General features: G+C 50.3%; 1 protein-coding gene across 2 annotated transcripts in view; it reads right to left on the minus strand.

Annotated features, from left to right (window-relative positions):
* The window catches only part of NDC1 (NDC1 transmembrane nucleoporin), a 47,206-nt gene that overhangs the window by 21,878 nt on the left and 2,972 nt on the right, over positions 1 to 22,356 (minus strand). The window contains exons 2-7 of one of the 2 annotated variants that reach the window (XM_056532148.1): positions 19,855 to 19,975; positions 18,562 to 18,663; positions 17,316 to 17,490; positions 12,027 to 12,168; positions 219 to 327; positions 79 to 130 (exon numbers count right to left, since the gene is read on the minus strand). In XM_056532148.1, coding sequence (XP_056388123.1) covers positions 79 to 130; positions 219 to 327; positions 12,027 to 12,168; positions 17,316 to 17,490; positions 18,562 to 18,663; positions 19,855 to 19,975 — 701 coding nt within the window. The remainder of the gene's footprint in view (positions 1 to 78; positions 131 to 218; positions 328 to 12,026; positions 12,169 to 17,315; positions 17,491 to 18,561; positions 18,664 to 19,854; positions 19,976 to 22,356) is intronic. The other variant, XM_056532149.1, reaches the window with a different exon arrangement.

Below are 22,356 nucleotides of genomic sequence, written 5' to 3' on the forward strand. Positions count from 1 at the left end.
GTGCCTCCAGCTGCTGCAAAATGACAACTCCTAGCATGCATGTACCAAAGAGGTAACTGGTTCAAAAACACGACTCACTTATCCATATGGAGGTTCATGACTACTTGAATCCATTTTCTTGGAATATAGCCTGGAATAAAAAGACAGAATTTAAGAGAAGTGTGTATACTTTATGTGTCTGTGTATATAAGAGATTAGAATAAAAAATAAAATCATACCCAGAAAAAAATAGAGAGCGGTCAAATTCCGGGCCAGGTATAGAGACTGGACACCGCTATATTTCAGAAGTTTTGGGACACTTTGACGGAACTGGAAATACTTGAATTGCTTAAAGAGAAGAGAAAGTTGTTTAATATTTAAATCATACATGTAACATGTGACACATAGATCAATTGTGAAGTAGAATATTAAAAAAGCATCACTATTAGTTTGGAAATCAGCTTTGTTTAGCTGATCATGAAAGAGATGAGCAGAGAGTTAGGGTATGGTCACACTGAGGAATTGGAGAGGAATTTACCTGAGTAATTCTGCTTCAAAACATCCAACAATAAAAGTTCCATTGACATTAAAGGACAAGTCTCACAGTAAACAATTGTTCATCTTTTAGTGCAGAAGGTAAAGTTATACAGGTTTGTAAATCACTTCCATTACCAATGCTGCTTAGAAACCAGCTTTATCTGCATTCTTCTGTCTGACAGGAAATTCAGCTGTTCCAGGTTTTCATGACTTTCGACCCCCTATTCAGGCTGTTATCAGCAGCATCCAGGGGCCGTGACGTGACAATTACCCAGAAAACCCCTGTGCTGCAGAGAGGTGACTGAGCTCGGGCTTAGCCCCTCCCATCTGATGAATATTCACACTGTCCTCCCTCTGTTCTGCAGTGATTGGCTGAGCAGCACTGCCTATATGCCGGCTGATTCAGATCATAGTTCTCTCCCCTCTCCTTGCTAATGTTTTTACACTGAGAACGGAGGAGAGGGGGGAGGGGAGGGAGCTGTCACACTGAGCACTGGGGAGAGAGGAGTGCAGGGCAGAGGAGGGGGGAGGTGATTGTGCCACTGTAAAGCTGTTTCATTGAGAGGAGGAGGGGGAGGGAGTGATTTTACAGTGTAAAACTGCAGCTTCAACTCCAGGGTCCCTTTCTCTGAGCACTTTGTTTCCTCGTGGCCACCCTGCTGTATTGGGCTATGATTGGAGCTCAGTGTTATGTGGGAGTGGCTAGCATAAGTTAGGGGAGGTAACAAGCTCTCTGCTCAGGCAGCTGAGAGCAGGAAATGTGAGCAGTGCATGCAGGGAAATGTAGTCTTTGAGATCACAGGCATAGCCACCATAACCAGGAAGTAACTGGAATTTATGAGCTGAATAGCTGGTGAATGGGGGGGCGGAAAAAAAATCACAAACATGTCAGAGAGGTGGTAGGTGAATATACTATGGAATGGCTAGGTATCTTTTTTTTCTTTGCTGCATGGGATATCTTCTTTAACTCCTTGGGGACGGAGCCAATTATAACCCTAAGGACGGGAGAATTTTTTGCACATCTGACCACTTCAAGCATTAATAACTCTGGGATGCTTTTACTTTTCATTCTGATTCAGAGACTGTTTTTTCGTGACATATTCTTCTTCATGTTAGTGGTAAATTTTTGTCGATACTTGCATAATTTCTTGGTGAAAAATTGAAAAATGTTATGAAAAAAATGAAAAATTTAAATTTTTCTAACTTTGAAGCTCTCTGCTTGTAAGGAAAAAGGAGATTTTTGTTTACTTACCGTAAAATCTCTTTCTCGAAGGATCCATTGGGGGACACAGCTCCCGCCATTTTGGGGTTTTTCCTTGGTTCTCTGTCCGAGGGTGTGTTCAGTTATGTTTTTTCTTCTGGTTCTCGGACAGTTTTGGGTTTTTCTTTGACCTGTTGGTCTCCTCCTATTGCTCTGGAACTTAAACTGATTAGCTCAGAGCCTGACGGCGGGTGAATCCTGCAGGGAGGAGCTGACTTTTTTTTTATTACCATAGTGTTACACCTCCTAGAGACAGCAGCATACACCCACAGTCTGCGTCCCCCAATGGATCATTCGAGAAAGAGATTTTACGGTAAGTAAACAAAAATCTCCTTTTCTCTATCGGCTCCATTGGGGGACACAGATCGTGGGACGTACCAAAGCCGTCCCTTGGGTGGGCAGATAACAGTTAGGCAGACGGCCGATCCACTGCCGCCTGCAACACTTTACGACCCAGACTAGCATCAGCCGATGCGAAAGTATGAATTCGGTAAAACCTCGAGAAAGTGTGCAAAGACGATCAGGTGGCCGCCTTGCAAATCTGCGAGGCCGAGGCTCTATTCTGGAGAGCCCAGGATGCCCCAACAGAACGGTAGAATGAGCCAAAACCCTGAAAGGAGGAATCGTCCCCTTACAGCGATAGGCTTCCAAATTGGCGCACCAAATCCACCGAGAAATGGTGGCCTTGGAAGGACGACCTTCCGTAAGGACGAAAAAGGAATCACACTGATGAAACGAAGAAGTGATGGAGAGATAAGACCAAACAGCCCGAACTACATCCAGCTTGTGTAGTAAGTGCTCCTTAGGATGAGAGGGAGCAGGACAAAAGGACGGGAGGACAATGTCCTCATTGAGATGAAAGGCCGAGACCACCTTAGGCAAAAAGGAAGGATCTGGCCAGAAAACAACCTTGTCCTGGTGGATCACCAGAAACGGAGAACGGCAGGAAAGAGCTGCCAGTTCAGACACCCTCCGGATGGAGGTGATCGCAACAAGAAACACCACATTCCAAGAAAGGAGGCGGAGAGACACCTCTCTAAGGGGCTCAAAGGGTGCACCCTGGAGGGCACTCAGAACCAAATTCAAGTCCCAAGGGGGAGAGGGTGACCGATAAGGAGGAACAGCGTGCGCCACTCCTTGAAGGAAGGTCCGGACATGAGAATTAGAAGCCAGGGGCCGCTGGGAAAGAATAGCAAGGGCTGAAACCTGACCTTTAAGGGAACTGAGAGTCAACCCCAGTTCCAACCCCGACTGCAAAAAGGAGAGAAGACTGGGAACCGAGAAGGTTACCGGGGAGAATTCCTGAGCTTCACACCAACGAAAATAAGACCGCCAAGTACGGTGGTAAATTCTTGCGGAGGGGGGCTTACGAGCCTTGAGCATGGTGTGCATAACTTGGGAAGAGGACTTGGGAAGAGAACCCGCGGGCCCTCAAAACCGCGGTCTCAACCGCCACGCCGTCAAATGCAGCAAATTGGGGTGGCAAAGAGGACCCAGAGAGAGTATGTCCGGGCGGAGAGGAAGGCACAGAGGAGCGTCGTCCAGGAGACTGACTACGTCGGCGTACCACGACCTTCGGGGGCCAATCTGGAGCTACCAGAATGGCGGGGACGTCCTCTGCCTTGAGCTTCCTCAGCACCCTGGGAAGCCGGAGCGGAAGAGGAGGGAACAGATAGGGTAGGGCAAACCGCGCCCAAGGAATCACTAGGGCGTCCACGGCCAGAGCCTGAGGGTCCCGGTACTTGGACACAAAAGGAAGGATCTTCCGATTGTGCCGGAGCGCGAAGAGGTCCACGTCCAGAATGCCACAGAGGTCGCAGAGCTGCGCTAAGACCTCTGGATGAAGAGACCACTCGCCGGGGTCGGGTGAGGACCGAGTGAGGAAGTCCGCTTCCCAGTTGAGCACTCCCGGAATGTGAATCGCCGAAATGGCCGGAACCTTGCTCTCCGCCCAGGTGAGAATCTTTGTCACCTCGGCCATGGCTGCCGAGCTGCGAGTGCCGCCCTGTCGATTTATGTACGTACGCCACGGCCGTGGCGTTGTCCGACTGAACGCGGACAGGACGGGACTCCCAATGAAGAAGACAAAGAAGAATCGCCCGTAATTCCAATATGTTTATTGGAAGAAAGGTCTCCTGGGGAGACCAGAGTCCCTGAACCGTCCAATCCCTGAACACGCCGCCCCAGCCCGACAGGCTGGCATCCGTTGTAACAACCTGCAAGTAAAGGGGAAGAAACGACCACCCTTGGAGAAGAAGGGGGGAGCGGAGCCACCAGAGCAGAGACTGATGGACCCTGTGAGGGAGAACGATCTGACGATCAAGGGACAGAGGAGACCTGTTCCATTGAGAAAGAATCGCCAGTTGAAGGGGGCGGTAATGAAACTGGGCAAAGGTTATGCCCTCCATAGTTACCACCATCCGACCCAGGACTTCCATACAAGTGCGGAAGGAGACTGATACCTGGGTCCGAAGGGAGCGGACACCCGACCGGAGCGCAAGACGTTTGTCCGGCGGAAGACAAATTCGGGCAGAGGCCGTGTCGAATCGAAGTCCCAGGACCAGATTCTCCAGTCTGGGCTCTGGTTGGAGCCTTGATGAGATAGGGTATCACCGAGATTCCCCTCGACCGTAACAGGCCCATCACTGACGCAAGGATCTTTGTAAAGACCAGAGGAGCCGTGGCTAGACCAAAGGGGAGGGCTACAAATTGAAAGAGCCCCTCCGGAACCGCAAAGCGGAGGTACAGATGATGGCCCGGAAATATTGGCATATGGAGGTAGGCATCCTTGATGTCCACCGATGAAAGGAACTCCCCTTGATCCAGGGACGCCACCACCGAACGGAGAGATTCCATTCGGAAGTGGCGGATGAGAAGGTGACGGTTGAGACGCTTGAGATCTAGGATTGGTCGCACAGACCCGTCCTTCTTGGAGACCACAAAAAGATTTGAATAGAAACCCCGAAACCGTTCCCCTGGAATTACAGGGACGATAACCCCCTGGAGAAGCAGAGACTGGAGAGCCGCTCTAAATTGCTTAGCCAGGAGGAGGAGACCGGGGGGCCAAGGATCGAAAAAAGCGATCCCTCGAAAGGGAGGCGAATTCGATCCGGTAACCGTTGGACACCACGTCCCTGACCTAAGAATCCTGAATGTGTGAGGTCCAGATGTCTCGGAAAAACAAGAGACGACCTCCTACCCGAGAAGAAACCGCGGGTGGGGGCCTCACTTCATGCAGAAGTGGGTTTGCGGTTGCCCGATTTGGGCGCAAAACGGCCGGACCGGTTGGAGTCCGACTTCCAAGACGGGCGTGCCCGGAAAGAGGGAGCCTTCTTGTCCCGCGAGGGCACCTGCCCGGACCCTTCACTGGAGCCAAAGGTCCGAAAGGACCGAAAGGAAAAGGACTTCCTTTGGGAAGTAGGGCAAGCCTTATTTTGAGGTAACAAGGAACTCTTACCTCCCGTTGCCTCAGAGATAATCTCATCAAAGGAGTTTGCCAAAAAGACGACCACCCGTAAAGGGAAGCTCAGTGAGAGACCTTTTGGAAGCGGCATCCGCATTTCAAGCTTTAAGCCACATAGAGCGGCGGAGAGCCGCTAGGTGACCCACAAAGGCAGAACAAAGGGCTGACTGCATGGAAGCTGTGCACAGAAAGTCCCCAGCTTTAGCGCATTGGAGAGCCAGAGCAGATAGATCCTCTGGGGGGGGGGGGGGGGGGGATCCCGCTAAGATATCCTGATGGAGCTTTTGGCACCACTCCGAAAGGGCCTTGGACACCCATGTCGAGGCGAAGATGGGAAGAAGAGAAGAGCCAGCTTCTTCAGAAGCGAACTTCGCTAAAGATTCTACCTTCTTGTCCGTGGGATCCTTGAAGGCAGCGGCATCTGCCAGAGGCAGTGTAGTCACCTTAGAGATCCTGGAAATTGGTGGATCCACTGAGGGAGGGGATACCACCTTAGCGACAAAGTCCTTGTCAAATGGATAACGTTCTTGAATTGTCTTGATTCCCGGGAACCTCTTGTCTGGATGTTTCCATGCGGATTCCAGAATGTCGTCAAAGTCAGCGTGAGAGCTGAACCTTTGAGGTGCTGGCTTAGCACGATGAAAGGATACTCCTGGAGTGACATCCGAAGATCCTGGGTTCTCCAAGTGAAAGGTGTCTCTTATGGCTGTCACCAATGAGTTCACCGTTGCAACTGAGTCCGAGCGGTCCTCTGAGTCAGATGCCGGCTCGGAAGCCTCGTCCACAAGTTCACCAGGGGAATGTGAATGAGTAGAGGCAGTCCTGGAGGGGGGCGACCCAGACCGGGTACGCGGCTCTGGCGTGGCAGAGCGGCGACTCCGAGAACGTCCTCTGGAGGAGCGACATTTGTGCCCAGATGATAGGGGGTGGCGGGACCCACGAGGGGAACGCTCACGTCTATCTGAAGACTCAAAGGAAGAGTCAGACGAGGCACCCCTAGTACGCTTGTGAGAGCGTGATGTATGAGGAGACGAGGAGCGGGCCCTCTCAGAGGTCCTGCGCAGGGAAGACCCCTTCAAGGCGGACACCACTTCCCGGGAAGCCTCAGCCACTGAACAGGAGACTTGGGTCAAGTCAGCCATATACTGGGTCAGGGAAGAAACCCAGGCTGGGGGAGCAGTGGAGCAGGCAGGGCAAGTGGGCTCAGCAGAGCCAGACATCTTGGTATTACAGTGCTTACAGATATATTAAGTCACTGAAGTTCCAGGTTTCTGTTTAGAGGGAGGAACAACTCTGGGTACGGACATAATGTGGGAAAAAGGAGACAGGAACTTTCTCACCCTAGTCTGTGTCCCCTGTCAGCTGCAGTGAGGAGAACTCGCTCCGTGCAGCTAGAGAGACTGAACAGGCCAGCCAATAGGAAGGGAGGGGCGTGCCTGAAGCAAGGCACACAGTAACAGACCCCTTCTCACTGAAAATCGCGCCCGCAGCGCTGATTGGAGGCTGCTTCGCGCCTCTGAGAGCTCCCAGCCCTGTGGGTGGAGCTACAGACCGGCCGAGAAGAACTGTCATGGCGCCCGCTCCTTGTCCCGAGTGCACATGTCTAGCCGCATATGCGCTCAGGGGAATAGAGCGGGCGGCCCAAACGCCGGCAGAGATTGCCGGCGAAAGTGAAAGTAAGCCGGCGCTGAAGCGCTCGGCTCGTAGCAGCGCCGCGGCTGTCAGCCGCGTATAAGGCGCTGCCGGCAAAACTAAAGTAAGCCGGCGCTGAGAGCGCCCGGCCCGAAACAGCGCCGCGGCTGACAGCCGCATATAAAGGCGCTGGACGTAGTTGCACCAAACACAACATAAAGTAAAGTGCCCCATAATACATGCCCCCTCAGTAGGGAGTGGCGTAGTGGCGTCTATGCAGTGTACTAGGCCGGAGCCTGCCCGGAGTGGAGAAGATGACCGCCGGAGAAGGACAGCCCGGACTGGTTCACTCTTCACCCGGAACACCCCGGACACTACAGGAAGGAAGGATGGATGGCCCGGACCACCCCCATTCTGGGTAAGTTTAATTTTTTTATTGACTCGGAGGGTGGGGGAGGGGCCCGACCGGTATAGCGTTATGGGCAAAAATCCATACCGGTATACCGCCCAGCATCACGGTGGGGGGTGCGACGTGGTGCGGTGGGTCGGCGGTGCGGTGGGTCAGGGCATTATCGGCTTATCGGCAAGGTAATTGCTGATACCGATAATGCCCAAAATCATGATTATCGGCCGATAATATCGGCCATACCGATAATCGGTCGATCCCTACCCCTCAGGTGCCACTGCTCCCCCACCCACTTTTCTCCGTACCTATGGAGAAAAAGGGTACTTACCTCAGTCAGAAGAACTTTCCTAATGGAGTCTTCAGTCAGCTTTTTGTCCCTGCATCACGCCTGGCTGCTACGCGCAAGCGAGGCGAGCAGAGAAATAGGGGGACCCGGACCCATGAGGTACCAACCCAGACGCTGACCGTTGGCAAGGGGAGGCAAACAGCGCATATACGCAATGTCTGTGCCCCCTTACTCGCAATGGGGAAACAGGGAACCGGAGTCCCTTAGTCCCCACCTGAAAACAGAAAAGAAAAAAAGGAATAAAAAAACTAACACGTCCCTATACTAGGAAAACAAAAAATTAGAAGACCTGGTCTGGAAAATCCAAACCATGTCCACCTCCTTCAGACACTAAGCTTAAACTGACTAGCTCAGAGCCTGAAGGCTGGTATATCCTGCTGGGAGGAGCCGAATTTTTATTACCATAGTGTCACACCTCCTAGAGACAGCAGCATACACCCACGGTCTGTGTCCCCCAATGGAGCCGATAGAGAAACAGACATTCCAAAAAATTATATATTGATTCACAAATACAATATGTCTACTTTATATTTGCATCATAAAGTTGACATGTTTTTACTTTTGGAAGACATCAGAGGCTTCAATGTTCCCATTTTTCCCAAAATTTTCAAAATCAGAATTATTCAGGGACCAGTTCAGTTTTGAAGTGGATTTGAAGGGCCTTCATATTAGAAATACCCCACAAATTAACCCATTATAAAAACTGCACCCCTCAAAGTATTCAAAATGACATTCAGAAAGTTTGTTAACCCTTTAGGTGTTTCACAGGAATAGCAGCAAAGTGAAGGAGAAAATTCTAAATCATTTTTTACACTAACAAGTTCGTGCAGACCCAGTTTTTGAATTTTTACAAGGGGTAATAGGAGAAAAGCCCCCCAAAATGTGTAACCCAATTTCTCTAGAGTAAGAAAATACCTCATATGTGTATGTCAAGTGTTCGGGGGGCGCAGTAGAGGGCTCAGAAGGGAAGGAGCGACAATGGGATTTTGGAGAGTGAATTTTTCTGAAATGGTTTTTGAGGGGCATGTCACATTTAGGATGCCCCTATGGTGCCAGAACAGCAAGAAAACCCCCACATGGCATAATATTTTGTAAACTACACCCCTCAAGGCACGTAACAAGGGGTCCAGTGAGCCTTAACACCCCACAGGTGTTTGACGACTTTTCGTTAAAGTCGGATGTGTAAATGGAAAAAAAAAATTTTTCACTGAAGTTCAGTTTTTCCCCACCAAATGTAACATTTGTACAAAGGGTAATGAGAGAAAACCCCCCCCCCCAAAATTTGTAGTGCAATTTCTCCTGAGTACAGAAATACCCCATATGTGGCCCTAAACTGTTGCCTTGAAATACGACAGGGCTCTGGAGAGAGCGCCATGCGCATTTGAGGCCTAAATAAGGAATTAGCAATAGGGGCAGACCCGGTTACCTACAGTAAAATCCTACAGCAGTGTTTCTCAAACAGGGTGCCTCCAGCTGTTGCAAGACTTCCAGCCTGCCAGGACAGTCTATGGCTGTCCGGCAATACTGGGAGTTGCGTTTTTGCAACAGCTGGAGGCTCAGTTTAGGAAACACTGCTGTATGAGACGTTTTCATTTTTATTGGGGGGGAGGGGGGACGTGTAAGGGGGTGTATATGTAGTGTTTTACTTTTTATTATTTGTTAGTGTAGTGTAGTGTAGTGTTTTTAGGGTACATTCACACTGGCGCAGGTTCACAGTAAGTTTTCCGCTGGGAGTTTGAGCTCCGGCGGAAAATTTTACGCAGCTCAAACTTGTAAAAGGAAACACACTGAAAACCTGCCCGTGGGAATGTACCCTGTAAAATGACAACTCCCAGAATGCACAGACAGACTGTACATGCTGGGAGTTGTAGTTTTACAACAGCTGTAGGCACACTGGTGAGGAATTACTGAGTTAGAAAACAGACTGGTTGGGATCACTGAGCTAGAGTCTGTTTTCTAACTCAGTAATTCCTCACCAGTGTGCCTACAGCTGTTGTAAAACTACAACTCCCAGCATGTACGGTCTGTCAGTGCATTCTGGGAGTTGTAGTTTTGCAACAGCTGGAGACACACGGGTTGGAATCACTGAGTTAGGAAACTGACTAGCTCAGTGTTTCCCAACCAGTGTGCCTACAGCTGTTGCACAACTACAATTCCCAGCATGGCCAAACAGTCAGGGATGCTGGGCGTGTAGTTCTGCAATATCTGGCCCTTCAGATGTTGCTGAACTACAACTCCCAGCATGCCTGGACAGTCTGGGCATGCTAGGAGTTGTAGTTATGCAACAACTGGGGAACAACAGTTTGGAGACCGCTAAGTAGTGGTGTCCAAACTGTAGCCCTCCAGATGTTGCAAAACTACAACTCCAAGCATGCCCAGACTGTCCAGGCATGCTGGGAGTTGTAGTTCTGCAACATATGTAGGGCCAGATATTGCAGAACTACACACCCAGCATCCATGACTGTCTGGCCATGCTGGGAGTTGTAGTTTTGCAACATCTGGTGGGCTAGTTTGTAGACCACCGTATAGTCGTCTCCAAACTGTGCCACGTCAGATGTTGCAAAACTACAACTCCCAGCATGCCTAGACAGTCAGTGCATGCTGAAAGTTGTAGTTTTGCAACATCTGGAGGCCCACAGTTTAGAGACCACTACAGTGGTCTCCAAACTGTGACCCTCCAGATGTTGCAAAACTACAACTCCCAGCATGCCCAGACAGCCTTTGGCTGTGTGGGCATGCTGCGAGTTGTAGTTTTGCAGCTTTTAGAAGGCCACAGAGAAGGTCACTTACCGCGATCTTCGCTGCAGCCTTCTCCGCCGCACTTTCCGGCCGCTCCTCCTGCGTCGCTGCCGCTGGTCCAGGATGCCGTCTCTGCCACCTCCATCGGTCCGGTTAAGCCGGGCCATGCTACCCCCTCGCCGCACGTGTTCCCCCCGCTCTGTCCCGTACTTCGATCTGTGCGCAGAGCGGGGGAAACGAACTCTAACCCCCCCCCGCCCCCCTCCTGCCATTGGTCTTCAGCTCCGATCATGCTTATTTTCTGGGAGATCGGGTCACCGGATCACGGGCAAATCGCTGGTCTGAATTGACCAACGATTTGCCGTGATCGCTGACATGGGGGGGGGGGGGGGGGGCACGGGATGCCTGCACGGCTAGCAGCGGTGATCGGAAAGTTAAAGGGGTATTCCAGAATTATTATTTTTTATTTGACTATGCTACAGGGGCTGTAAAGTTAAAGTAGTTCATAATATAGTGACTGTACCTGTGTGTGACGGTTTTCTTACAATTCTCCTGTGATTTTCAATATTTATTTTTACCAAGCATACAAAATGACTTGTCTCTGATTTTTCCCAGGTTGCAATGCGGCCGAGACCTGACTCACTAGTCAGCTGATGACAGGGAGCCTGTCTGCTTCAATGGGTGGAGCGATCGCTTGGTGGGAGAGAGATCAATCTGCAACTAATGCAACAGCTGTAGGCACCCTGATTGAAAACCACAGGTCTTTTGAATGGATGCAGCTCATTTAGGTTTCAATGGGTGGGGAGGCTGATGTGTGGGAGGGAGGAAAATGGAATTATGGGATTTGTAGTCAAAGAAGAAAACTCAAACAGGAAATACCAGTTCACAAAAACTGCCACAGTATTATGGTAATCTCACAACATAGCCATTTAGCCCCAAGACAAGCGCAGATCCTTCCTAAGCATGTCCATTACTGTCTGCCAGGAACGTACTAAAATCACCTTATGGTGGAGAACCCCTTTAATGGACTTCCCGTGGCCCTGTTCACACTGAGGAATTTCTGCTAACAGAATTCTGACACTGAATTCTGTTCCATCTGAAGATAGAACATGTTCATTCAGGTGGAATCCCAAATAAAAGTCTGACTAAATTAGTTTCATGCGGAATCTGCACGGAAATTCCTTGCAAATTCAGCGGAAGGGAGAAAATGGCAAAATAAAAATAAAAATTTACCTGACCAAAATTATTCCTCTTCAATTCCGCTCCAATTCCTCAGTGTAACCATACCCTTATATAGACTAGCAGGAAGTCTTAGGCCAGTGTTTCCCAACTGTAGGAGCTTAGGCCAGTGTTTCCCAACCAGGGTGCCTCCAGATGTTGCAAAACTACAACCCCAGCAAGTCCGGACAGCCTTCGGCTGTCCGGGCATGCTGGGAGTTGTAGTTTTGCAACACCTGGAGGCACCCTGGTTGGGAAACACTGGCCTAAGCTCCTACAGTTGCTGCTTTCCTCTATATTCTGTATCTCATCTCCACATAAAGGATGCAGATAAGGGTGGAACTGAGCAGTTTTCTAACAAAACCCTTTTCACATCTACAGGGAAGAATAAATAAAATAAATATCGGCAGTAATGGAATAGGTAGACAAATTAGTTAGTTCTTACCTGCACCAAAGGAAAAGACAAGCAGTTCATGTTGTGAATAAAATACAGGAGGCTGTAACTGTAGCCCATAAAGCCTCCGGTCAGGAGCACAAATAGGTAACGTTCATTCAGACACATTGCCTGACTGGTGGCTTCAAGATCACTGAGGAAACAAAAACATATAAAGCATTATATATATTTTATATATCACAGTTATACCTCGCAACGTAAGCTGCATATTCTACAAAGGAGAGCCGCACTCGCCAGTAACACACTTGTTAAATGCGCACTGTCTTTAAAACTAATTTTTTTCTATTGCACTCCTTATGGTATATAAAAATATTTCTAATGTACTTTGTTTAAAAAATAAAAAATAAAGTTTTCTATGTTTTATTTGTGTTTAAAAAAGCTACCACTAGGTGTCTCTCTACTTGTTCAGAACACATTTCCCCCCCCCCCCCCCCCATCTCTTGCACAGACTTTGGACTCCTCCTGGCCTGGCAGAAGTCCAAAATCAGGAAATGCAGGGGCGTGGCCTGAACGGGCATGTGAGCGGACGCAGCTTCCCGGAGCTCCGCTATTAATCCTGCTGGAATCCTAGGCATCTGGCCCCATTCTTTCCCCTGACCCCTCTAGTGCCCTTCTCTATGTACCTGGAGGCTGCGGGGACCGTGATGACCGGGCGCAGCAACCGGAACAGGGCTAATAAGTCCCAGGGAGCCGGAGGGCCTGGGCCTCGTGGTGAGCAGGCGCCATCTTGTGTGGAGGTGGCCGGAGTAGCAGAGAGGATGCAGCGCTTCGCCCGGGTGTCGGAGCCTCCAGACGCAGCCCGGGCGGCAGCGGCTGATGACTGGAGCGACGTCAGTGATTCTGGGGCAGAGTGGCTGCCCGCAGATCGGATTCCTACCGCGGCCTCTGACCCTTCTGATGTGCCGGGACCCACTGTGAGTACTACACGGGCAGTTAACCCCCCTTCTGCCGGAGCTTCCACCCTCCCTACTGCAGTCTCCTCCGCTGCCTCCTCTCTCGAGACTGTGGCTACAGGGGGACTCCCTGCTCATCTCTCCTATGCTGGAATGGTCTCAGCCTTGCCAGGCTCGGACCCTTGTTGTATTAACCCCTCACCTGCCATGTTTGGACTGTCTGTTGCTGAAGGGCCCTTGTCATGCTCCATTAGCCCTTAACCCACACTTAAGGGTGCGTTACTAGCTATCTCTAAAGGAAATGCAGATGTGAAGCTTCTCATAGGAGGCATGAGAGAGGATATTAACCTCTTACGCCATGACATGCAGTGGGTGTCTGAACGCATCGGTGCGGTGGAGGAGAGAGTGGGGGGATTTAGAGAAGAAGGTCCCCCCTTTAAAACGGGACATGCATCGTGTGATTACTAACCTAACTGCCATGGCTGCCAAGTAGGATGATATAGAAAATAGTCTACGGAGAGATAATATCCGCCTTGTAGGGGTACCGGAGAAGGCGGAGGGTCGCAATCCAGGAGATTTCTTTGAGAACTGGCTTCTTGCTACATTTGGGAAGGAGACTTTGACACCCTTTTTTTCTGTGGAGCGGGCGCATAGAGTTCCCACTAGACCTCTCCCACCTGGGAGCTTTTGACAGCGTTGAGTGGCAGTTCCTATGGTGTGTGATGCGGCATATGGGGTTTGGGCCGGTTTTCTTGTCTTGGGTGCAGTTGCTGTATGCGGCTCCATGCGCTAGAATTCGGGCTAACGTTTTTTTGTCTCACTCTTTCCCATTGGGTAGGGGTACCCGTCAGGGATGCCCCCTTTTCGTTTCGCTTTAGCCATAGAACCCTTGACAGTTTTAGTATGGGCATCTACTGATTTCCGGGGTTTCCGATATGGAGAACTAGAAGAACGTATTGCCCTTTACGCTGACGATATGTTATTGATTATGGGTGATGTGGCACATTCTATGCCCCCATTTATGGCCCTGATAGAGAGGTATGGAAGCTATTCGGGCCTTGCCATTAACTGGGATAAGTCTACGATTCTCCCTCTTGATCCCCTTCCCCCTATGCCAATACTGGAGAGGGTGGGTCTCCCTGTGGTTTCTCAATTTAAGTACTTGGGTGTAATGGTTTCAGCGTGTTGTTCTGATTATATATCTTTGAATCTTGTTCCCCTACTTGACCGTAGTTCTGGCAAAGTGGCCTCGTGGAGGAAGTTAACTCTTTCTATGATTGGTACATCCAACTTAATTAAAATGATACTTATGCCTCAATTTTCATATATACTGCATAATACCCCTGTCTGGATACCCATGAAGTACTTTCTTAAAATTCAATCCCTGTTTCGAGACCTTCTATGGAATGGGAAGTCAGCCAGGCTGCGATTGGAAACACTACAACGCAAAAAGGAGGCAGGTGGTGTCTCTATCCCTAACCCTTGGTTATACATTTTGGCATCGCAGGTTCAGCAGTTGAAGGGGTGGGTTCGATATAATACCATGGGGCGTACTGGTGAATTGGTTTCAAGACGATTGGGCAAGGTGACCCCTATTTATTTGTTAGAGATGGCAGTGCAGACTCGCCCTCTGGATGTCCCACCTACTTTTGCTCTTATTAGGAAAGTGTGTTTGAAGTTTAAGCTTTACTGCGGTACCCTTTGTTTGTTACTTTCTCCCCTCTGTGGTTTAATCCTAATTTACCTGAAGTGAGCTCGCTACCCGCTGGTGGTCTATGGATTGTTCGGGGGGTTTTATATCTTTCGCAGTTGTATGAAGGGCCAGTGTTGAAGTCCTTTGCTCAGCTGCGAGCTATTTTTTTCGCTATCTGCAGTTGCGGCATGCATTAGAAACGCAGTTTAGAGTGGGGGGGGGGGGCTTTAATATCGGTCCAACACCTGCTGTACAAAGACTATTTACTGAATCCTCTACAAAGAGTGTGATCTCTGAGATATATAAGGAACCTCTGTCCTCCTATCATGAAGCCTACCCATTAACGGTCAAGGCTAAGTGGGAAACAGAGGTGGGCCCCATGTCAGATGAGCAGTAGGCGCACATTGTATCTATGACCCCGCGATTGGCCGTATCTGAGGCTCACAGGGTGTCCCAAATTTTCTTACTACATCTAGTGTATCGCACTCCTGCTTTCCTTCACAGAATTGGACTGCGACCCAATTCTTGCTGCCCTCGCTGTTCTCTACCTGACGCTCATTTTTTCATATGTTATGGGACTGTCCAAGTCTCTCTCTGTTTTGGCGGGAAGTGGGTCAGCTAATTAGGCGGGTGTATGGTTGTCCATTTAATTTATCTGTCCTGACATGCATACTGGGGTTCTTGGAGGGGCTAGATACGGACAGTGGTCTATACCTTGGTGTTAGCAGGATTCTTTACCAAACCCGCAAGTTGATAGCACAGCATTGGTTGAGACCTCTACCGCCTACCATTTCAGAATTGATTATTAAACGAAATCACGCTATTAGACTGGAAAAAGGGGTCTACATAAAGAGGAAAGCAGGGCGTAAGTTTGAAGCTGTTTGGGGCCCCTGGTTAGACACTCCGGGGTTGCCGTCTGCGTAGAAGTCCTGTGGAAGTGCTTTTGGAGGGGGTGAGGGGTCCTCGCCGTTGATGTGCCTATGTCTTCTTAAGCATTTCTATAAATGTTATACTTTTTTATTGGTTTCCTGGTTGAACTGGTATATCTATGTTACCTGTGTCTACTCCATTGTCCACCCTTCTGTGTTGCAATGCCCCCCTGAGTTGCACCCTGAGTTATATGGTGTTTTTTTGAGACCACTCTATGCCCTTCTTTTTTCTTTACTATTGGAGAGAGGACACTGGGATTGGGGGGAAGGGGTGGGTATTGGCCTTTTTTGTGGGTGGGTGGGGAGGGGGGAAGTTGGGGATGTTGGTCTGTATTGTTTATTTTTCTTGTATGAAAAAATTGTTCAATAAAAATTTTCTGATTTTAAAAAAAAAATCAGGAAATGCATTCTGGAGTGCTGAGGGGGGGGGGGGGGGTGCAGCCTTAGCCAATCAAAGCTCATCTCACACTGAACTGCTCTGGGCTGTGTGTAGCAGAGTGAGGGGAGGAAGTTCTCCCCTGTATGGCTTCAGATAATGTCACGCCTGCTGGGGAACGCCCCTTCCCAGTCTGTGAATCTGACTGAGACGGAGCAGAAAATACAGAGCAATATCAAGGTGGAAAACAAAAAATAATAAAAATAAAAGGCAGGAGGTGGTTTATCATGATGGGGGCAGTGAACTGGGAGGATTCTAACATTTAATAAGATCATGAGAGGTACTCTAACACACATAGTATGCAGAGACTGAAGGGGTGACAGACATTTTACAGGAAACTCCCACTTGTGCTGGCCCCTTTGCTTGAGGTTGCACTGCAAAATTCCTTTTTTTTTTATTCGCTGAGAGCTAACACGACTAGTGGAATTTGGGCTGTTGTATTAGTATGTAGTATAATGTAGTATTATTATGTAGTCGATGGATTATTCAGTCTGCCTGGACTGGATGCAAATGTACAGTGGTCCCTCAACCTACGATGGTAATCCGGTCCAAACGGACCATCATTTGTTGAAACCATCGCATGTTGAGGGATCCGTGCAATGTAAAGTATAGGACAGTGGTCTACAACCTGCGGACCTCCAGATGTTGCAAAACTACAACACCCAGCATGCCCGGACAGCCAACGGCTGTCGGGGCATGCTGGGTGTTGTAGTTTTGCAACATCTGGAGGTCCGCAGGTTGTAGACCACTGTTAGAGGAAGTTGTACTCACCTGTCCCCGCAGCTCCGGACCGTCACCGCTCGTCACCGCTGCCCGGGATGTCGCCGTCCATCGCTGTTGCCGTGTCCTAGAGGTGTCCCCCACGCTCCAGTAAGGCCTCTGCGCTCTCCGTCGCCGCCATCACGTCGCTACGCAGGCCGCTCCTATTGGATGACGGGACGGTGTGCGCAGCGACGTGATGACGACGATGGAGAGCGCCGACGATGCAGGGGATCCCGAAGAGGACGCACCGGAGCCCCGAGGACAGGTAAGTGATCGTCAGCAAAGGGCACGGAGCATCGTAAACGGCTATCCAGTGGCAGCTGAAGCAGTCTGCGCTGCCGGATAGCCGTTTATGCGATGGCCCCGACATACAAAAGCATCATATGTTGATGCTGCCTTCAACATGCGATGGCCTCTGAGAGGCCATCGCATGTTGAATTATCGTATGTCGGGGTCATCGTAGGTCGGGGGGCGTCACTGTATTTGGAAAGAACGTGTATAACAGCATAGTGTTAACTCTCTATCGTACTCTTTACTCAACATAAGCCACGTGTATCACCAACTCACCTGGGATCTGGACTGCATGGAACAGTCAGGCTCCGATATTGACTCTGACCCAGGATAGTGCAGCACCAAAACACCAGCACCCCCATACTGGCATGTATGAAGGAATGAAGCACATTCTGTGGAAGCAGGATCAGTCCAATCAAGGAGAGCCGGGAACTGGGGATGGAAGGCACCACTGTGGATGACAGTAACAGCATCATATAGAACAGTGCTTCTCAACCTGGGGTACAAGTACCCCCACGGGTACTTAGCAGTTCTCCAGGGGGTACTTGAAAAAAATTAGTTATGGCAGCCACAGCCACTAGTTACTGGTCTGGACCACTTTGAAAGAAATGGTAGGCTGAGGTCACTGCACCGAGGAGCGGAGCAGGAGGACAGCAAAGGGGAAGTGCGGGCACTGGGCTGCTGCGGGCAGTGACTACTATCAGCTTTGTTGCTCCACTGCCCCTGCAGACCGGGAACCTACTGCTATGAGCTATAACAATAGGTCCCCAGACCAGATGAGCGGTGGAGCAACAAAGCAGGACAGTATGGCGGCCTACAACTATATATGGGGCAGTTTGGGGGCCTACAGCTAAATTTGGTGGCACGGGGGGGGGGGGGGGGGGGTCTAACAACTTTATGGGGACGCAAAGCGGGTACTATTACTGTGTGTGACAAACATGGGGAGTTTGTAAATAGGTGGGTATTGCACTGCAGAAAGGAGTCTATAATGTTTGTTTGTTTGGTTCTGTGGAGAAGCCTTGTATGGGAGAAATCTTAATGGCGGTCTAGGCCACACTTAAAGGGGTTATCCAGGGAAAAAAAACTTTTTTTTAAATATATCAACTGGCTCCAGGAAGTTAAACAGATTTGTAAATAATTTCTGTTAAAAAAAAAATCTTAATTCTTTCAGTACTTATGAGATGCTGAAGTTGAGTTCTTTTCTGTCTAAGTGCTCTCTGATGACACCTGTCCAGAGTAGAAGCAAATCCCCATAGCAAACCTCTTCTACTCTGTGCAGTTCCCGAGACAAGCAGAGATGTCAGCAGAGAGCACTGTTGCCAGACAGAAAAAGAACAACTCAACTTCAGCAGCTGATAATTATTGGAAGATTAAGATTGTTTTAATAGTAAAAAAAAGTAATTTACAAATCTGTTTAATTTTCTGGAGCCAGTTGATATATAAATAAAAAGATTTTTCCTGGAATACCCCTTTAACTCCTATCCTGGTAAACATTTAGGATTAGTGTCATTTTTCATCTCACCTGAATGGAACTGCAAATTGAAAGCGAACTGAACAGCCTGCAGAATACTGAGAAGCAGCAGACAGAAGACTGTGGAACTGCTGAGGGCGTCTTTTATTGATTCTACAGAAGAAAGACATGAATAAATGCATAAGAATAGCATAGGAGCCCACTGGGTGTTCCCCTTGATCACCAGAGCCCAGTATGGCCCCTTCACCAGTAAGTCCCTCCCCTCTGTGTGCTGGTCACCCACCTCTTCTACCACCGAGATTAGCAGACACTAGGTTCTTCCCTGTAATCTAGCAACCAAGGGGAATGCCCAGTGGACTGATTAAAAATAATTTTTGCGCCGTATTAAAGGGGTACTCCGCTGCTCAGTGTTTGGAACAAACTTTTCCGAACGCTGGAGCCAGCAGCTTGTGACTTCATAGCCCCACCCCTCATGACATCACATCCCGGCCCCTCATTGCAAGTCTATGGGAGGGGGCGTGACAGCCATCACGCCCCCTCCCATAGACTTGCATTGAGAGGGTGGGGCGTGACACAATCAGGGGGTGGGGCTACAATGTCACGAGCTGCCGGCTCCAGCATTCGGAGCAATTTTTTCCAAAAGCTGAGCAGCGGAGTACCCCTTTAAAGAAACGTCAAAAGTTTTGATCAGTCAGGGTCTGGAATGACTGGGGAGAAGTGTGCGGCTGAAGCGTTTCTCTCCCCACTCTCTTGTGCTCAAAACAAGATGGTCCCATAGACTTATATTAGGAGTCTGTGCTGGTCAAACATGTGGGGGGAAAAAAAAAAAAAATACACTTAAAAGGGGTTCTCCGCCCCTAGTCATCTTATCCCTATCCAAAAGATAGGGGATAAGATTTCTGATCGCTGGGGACCCCCACGATCTCTGCTGCGGCCCCCCAGACATCCGGTGCACGTAGTGAACTTTGCTCCGTGCAGGATGACTGGCGATGCGGGGTGGAGGCTCGTGACGCCACAGCCACGCCCCCTCAATGCAAGTCTATGGGAGGGGAGCGTGAGGTCACGAGCCTCTGGCGCTGCCCCCGATGCTCTAAACGAATGCTGGGTGCAGCAGGGAGATCGCAGGGGTCCTCAGTGGCAGGACCCCCATGATCAGACATCTTATCTTCTATCCTTTGGATAGGGGAAAAGATGTCTGGGGCGAAGTACCCCCTTAATGCACACTACTCCCAGCTGGTTCCAGAAACTAACTGATCAAAACCTTTTACATGTCTCTACGAAGGTCAAAAGTTACGTTTAAAGTGACAGGTATAATTCTTTATATTCTGCTCCCAAATCACTTACCTGTCAGGCATTGTGCTGGATGAAAGACCTGGAATCTGCTAAGACAGATGAAGGCCAAGCAGCTCAATGGTAACAAGATAACTGCCCAGGCCAGGCTGGATGCCACCCTCCATCTCAATACCTGCAATGCAAGAAGTGACATTACTAACTATAAAACACTGACAGATTTTATTGTAGGGGGTTCATCCCATCAGGACACCCCTCCCCAAAAGGCAGGATCCCCTTACCAGTGATATCTGATGCAGACAGCAACATATTTCCCCAGCAGCACAAAGCAATCATTCAATGTCAGATCAGTACCTGCCATTTGTACTGAAACTCTCTTTCTCCATAACTGTCCAGCAAGTGTAGGAGTAGTCTGTAGTCCAGTCTTTTGGCAGGGGTTTGATAAACCAGGTCTGCCATTAAATAAAGGTCCATTAGGTGAAAGTCCGAGCTGAACGCTGAGGCCTGGTTCACACCTACCGGCTGCAGCACCATGAAACATATAGGTGCAGAACATTAGAAGTCACGAATAGAATCCTGCCACACACACCGCGCTCCCGCGAATAGAATCCTGCCACACACACCACAGCCCACGAATAGAATCCTGCCACACACACCACAGCCCACGAATAGAATCCTGCCACACACACCACAGCCCACGAATAGAATCCTGCCACACACACCGCGGCCCGCGAATAGAATCCTGCCACACACACACCGCGGCCCGCGAATAGAATCCTGCCACACACACCGCGCTCCCGCGAATAGAATCCTGCCACACACACCACAGCCCACGAATAGAATCCTGCCACACACACCGCGGCCCGCGAATAGAATCCTGCCACACACCGCGGCCCGCGAATAGAATCCTGCCACACACACACCGCGGCCCGCAAATAGAATCCTGCCACACACACCGCGCTCCCGCGAATAGAATCCTGCCACACACACACACACACACACCACAGCCCACGAATAGAATCCTGCCACACACACACCGCGGCCCGCGAATAGAATCCTGCCACACACACACCGCGGCCCGCGAATAGAATCCTGCCACACACACCGCGCTCCCGCGAATAGAATCCTGCCACACACACCACAGCCCACGAATAGAATCCTGCCCCACACACCACAGCCCACGAATAGAATCCTGCCACACACACCGCGGCCCGCGAATAGAATCCTGCCACACACACACCGCGGCCCGCGAATAGAATCCTGCCACACACACCGCGCTCCCGCGAATAGAATCCTGCCACACACACACACACACCACAGCCCACGAATAGAATCCTGCCACACACACACACCGCGGCCCGCAAATAGAATCCTGCCACACACACACACCGCGGCCCGCGAATAGAATCCTGCCACACACACCGCGCTCCCGCGAATAGAATCCTGCCACACACACCACAGCCCACGAATAGAATCCTGCCACACACACCACAGCCCACGAATAGAATCCTGCCACACACACCGCGGCCCGCGAATAGAATCCTGCCACACACACCGCGGCCCGCGAATAGAATCCTGCCACACACACACCGCGGCCCGCGAATAGAATCCTGCCACACACACCGCGCTCCCGCGAATAGAATCCTGCCACACACACACACACACCACAGCCCACGAATAGAATCCTGCCACACACACACCGCGGCCCGCGAATAGAATCCTGCCACACACACACCGCGGCCCGCGAATAGAATCCTGCCACACACACACCGCGGCCCGCGAATAGAATCCTGCCACACACACACACCGCGGCCCGCGAATAGAATCCTGCCACACACACACACCACAGCCCGCGAATAGAATCCTGCCACACACACCGCGCTCCCGCGAATAGAATCCTGCCACACACACCGCGCTCCCGCGAATAGAATCCTGCCACACACACACCGCGGCCCACGAATAGAATCCTGCCACACACACACCGCGGCCCACGAATAGAATCCTGCCACACACACCGCGGCCCACGAATAGAATCCTGCCACAAACACACCGCGGCCCGCGAATAGAATCCTGCCACAAACACACCGCGGCCCGCGAATAGAATCCTGCCACACACACACCAAAGCCCGTGAATAGAATCCTGCCACACACACCGCGGCCCGCGAATAGAATCCTGCCACACACACCGCGGCCCGCGAATAGAATCCTGCCACACACACACACCGCTCCCGCGAATAGAATCCTGCCACACACACACCGCACTCCCGCGAATAGAATCCTGCCACACACACACCGCTCCCGCGAATAGAATCCTGCCACACACACACCGCTCCCGCGAATAGAATCCTGCCACACACACACCGCGCTCCCGCGAATAGAATCCTGCCACACACACACACCACAGCCCGCGAAAAGAATCCTGCCACACACACCACAGCCCGCGAAAAGAATCCTGCCACACACACCACAGCCCGCGAATAGAATCCTGCCACACACACCACAGCCCACGAATAGAATCCTGCCACACACCGCGGCCCGTGAATAGAATCCTGCCAC

Source organism: Hyla sarda, chromosome 7, assembly GCF_029499605.1.
Source record: "Hyla sarda isolate aHylSar1 chromosome 7, aHylSar1.hap1, whole genome shotgun sequence".
Taxonomy (NCBI): Eukaryota; Metazoa; Chordata; class Amphibia; order Anura; family Hylidae; genus Hyla; species Hyla sarda.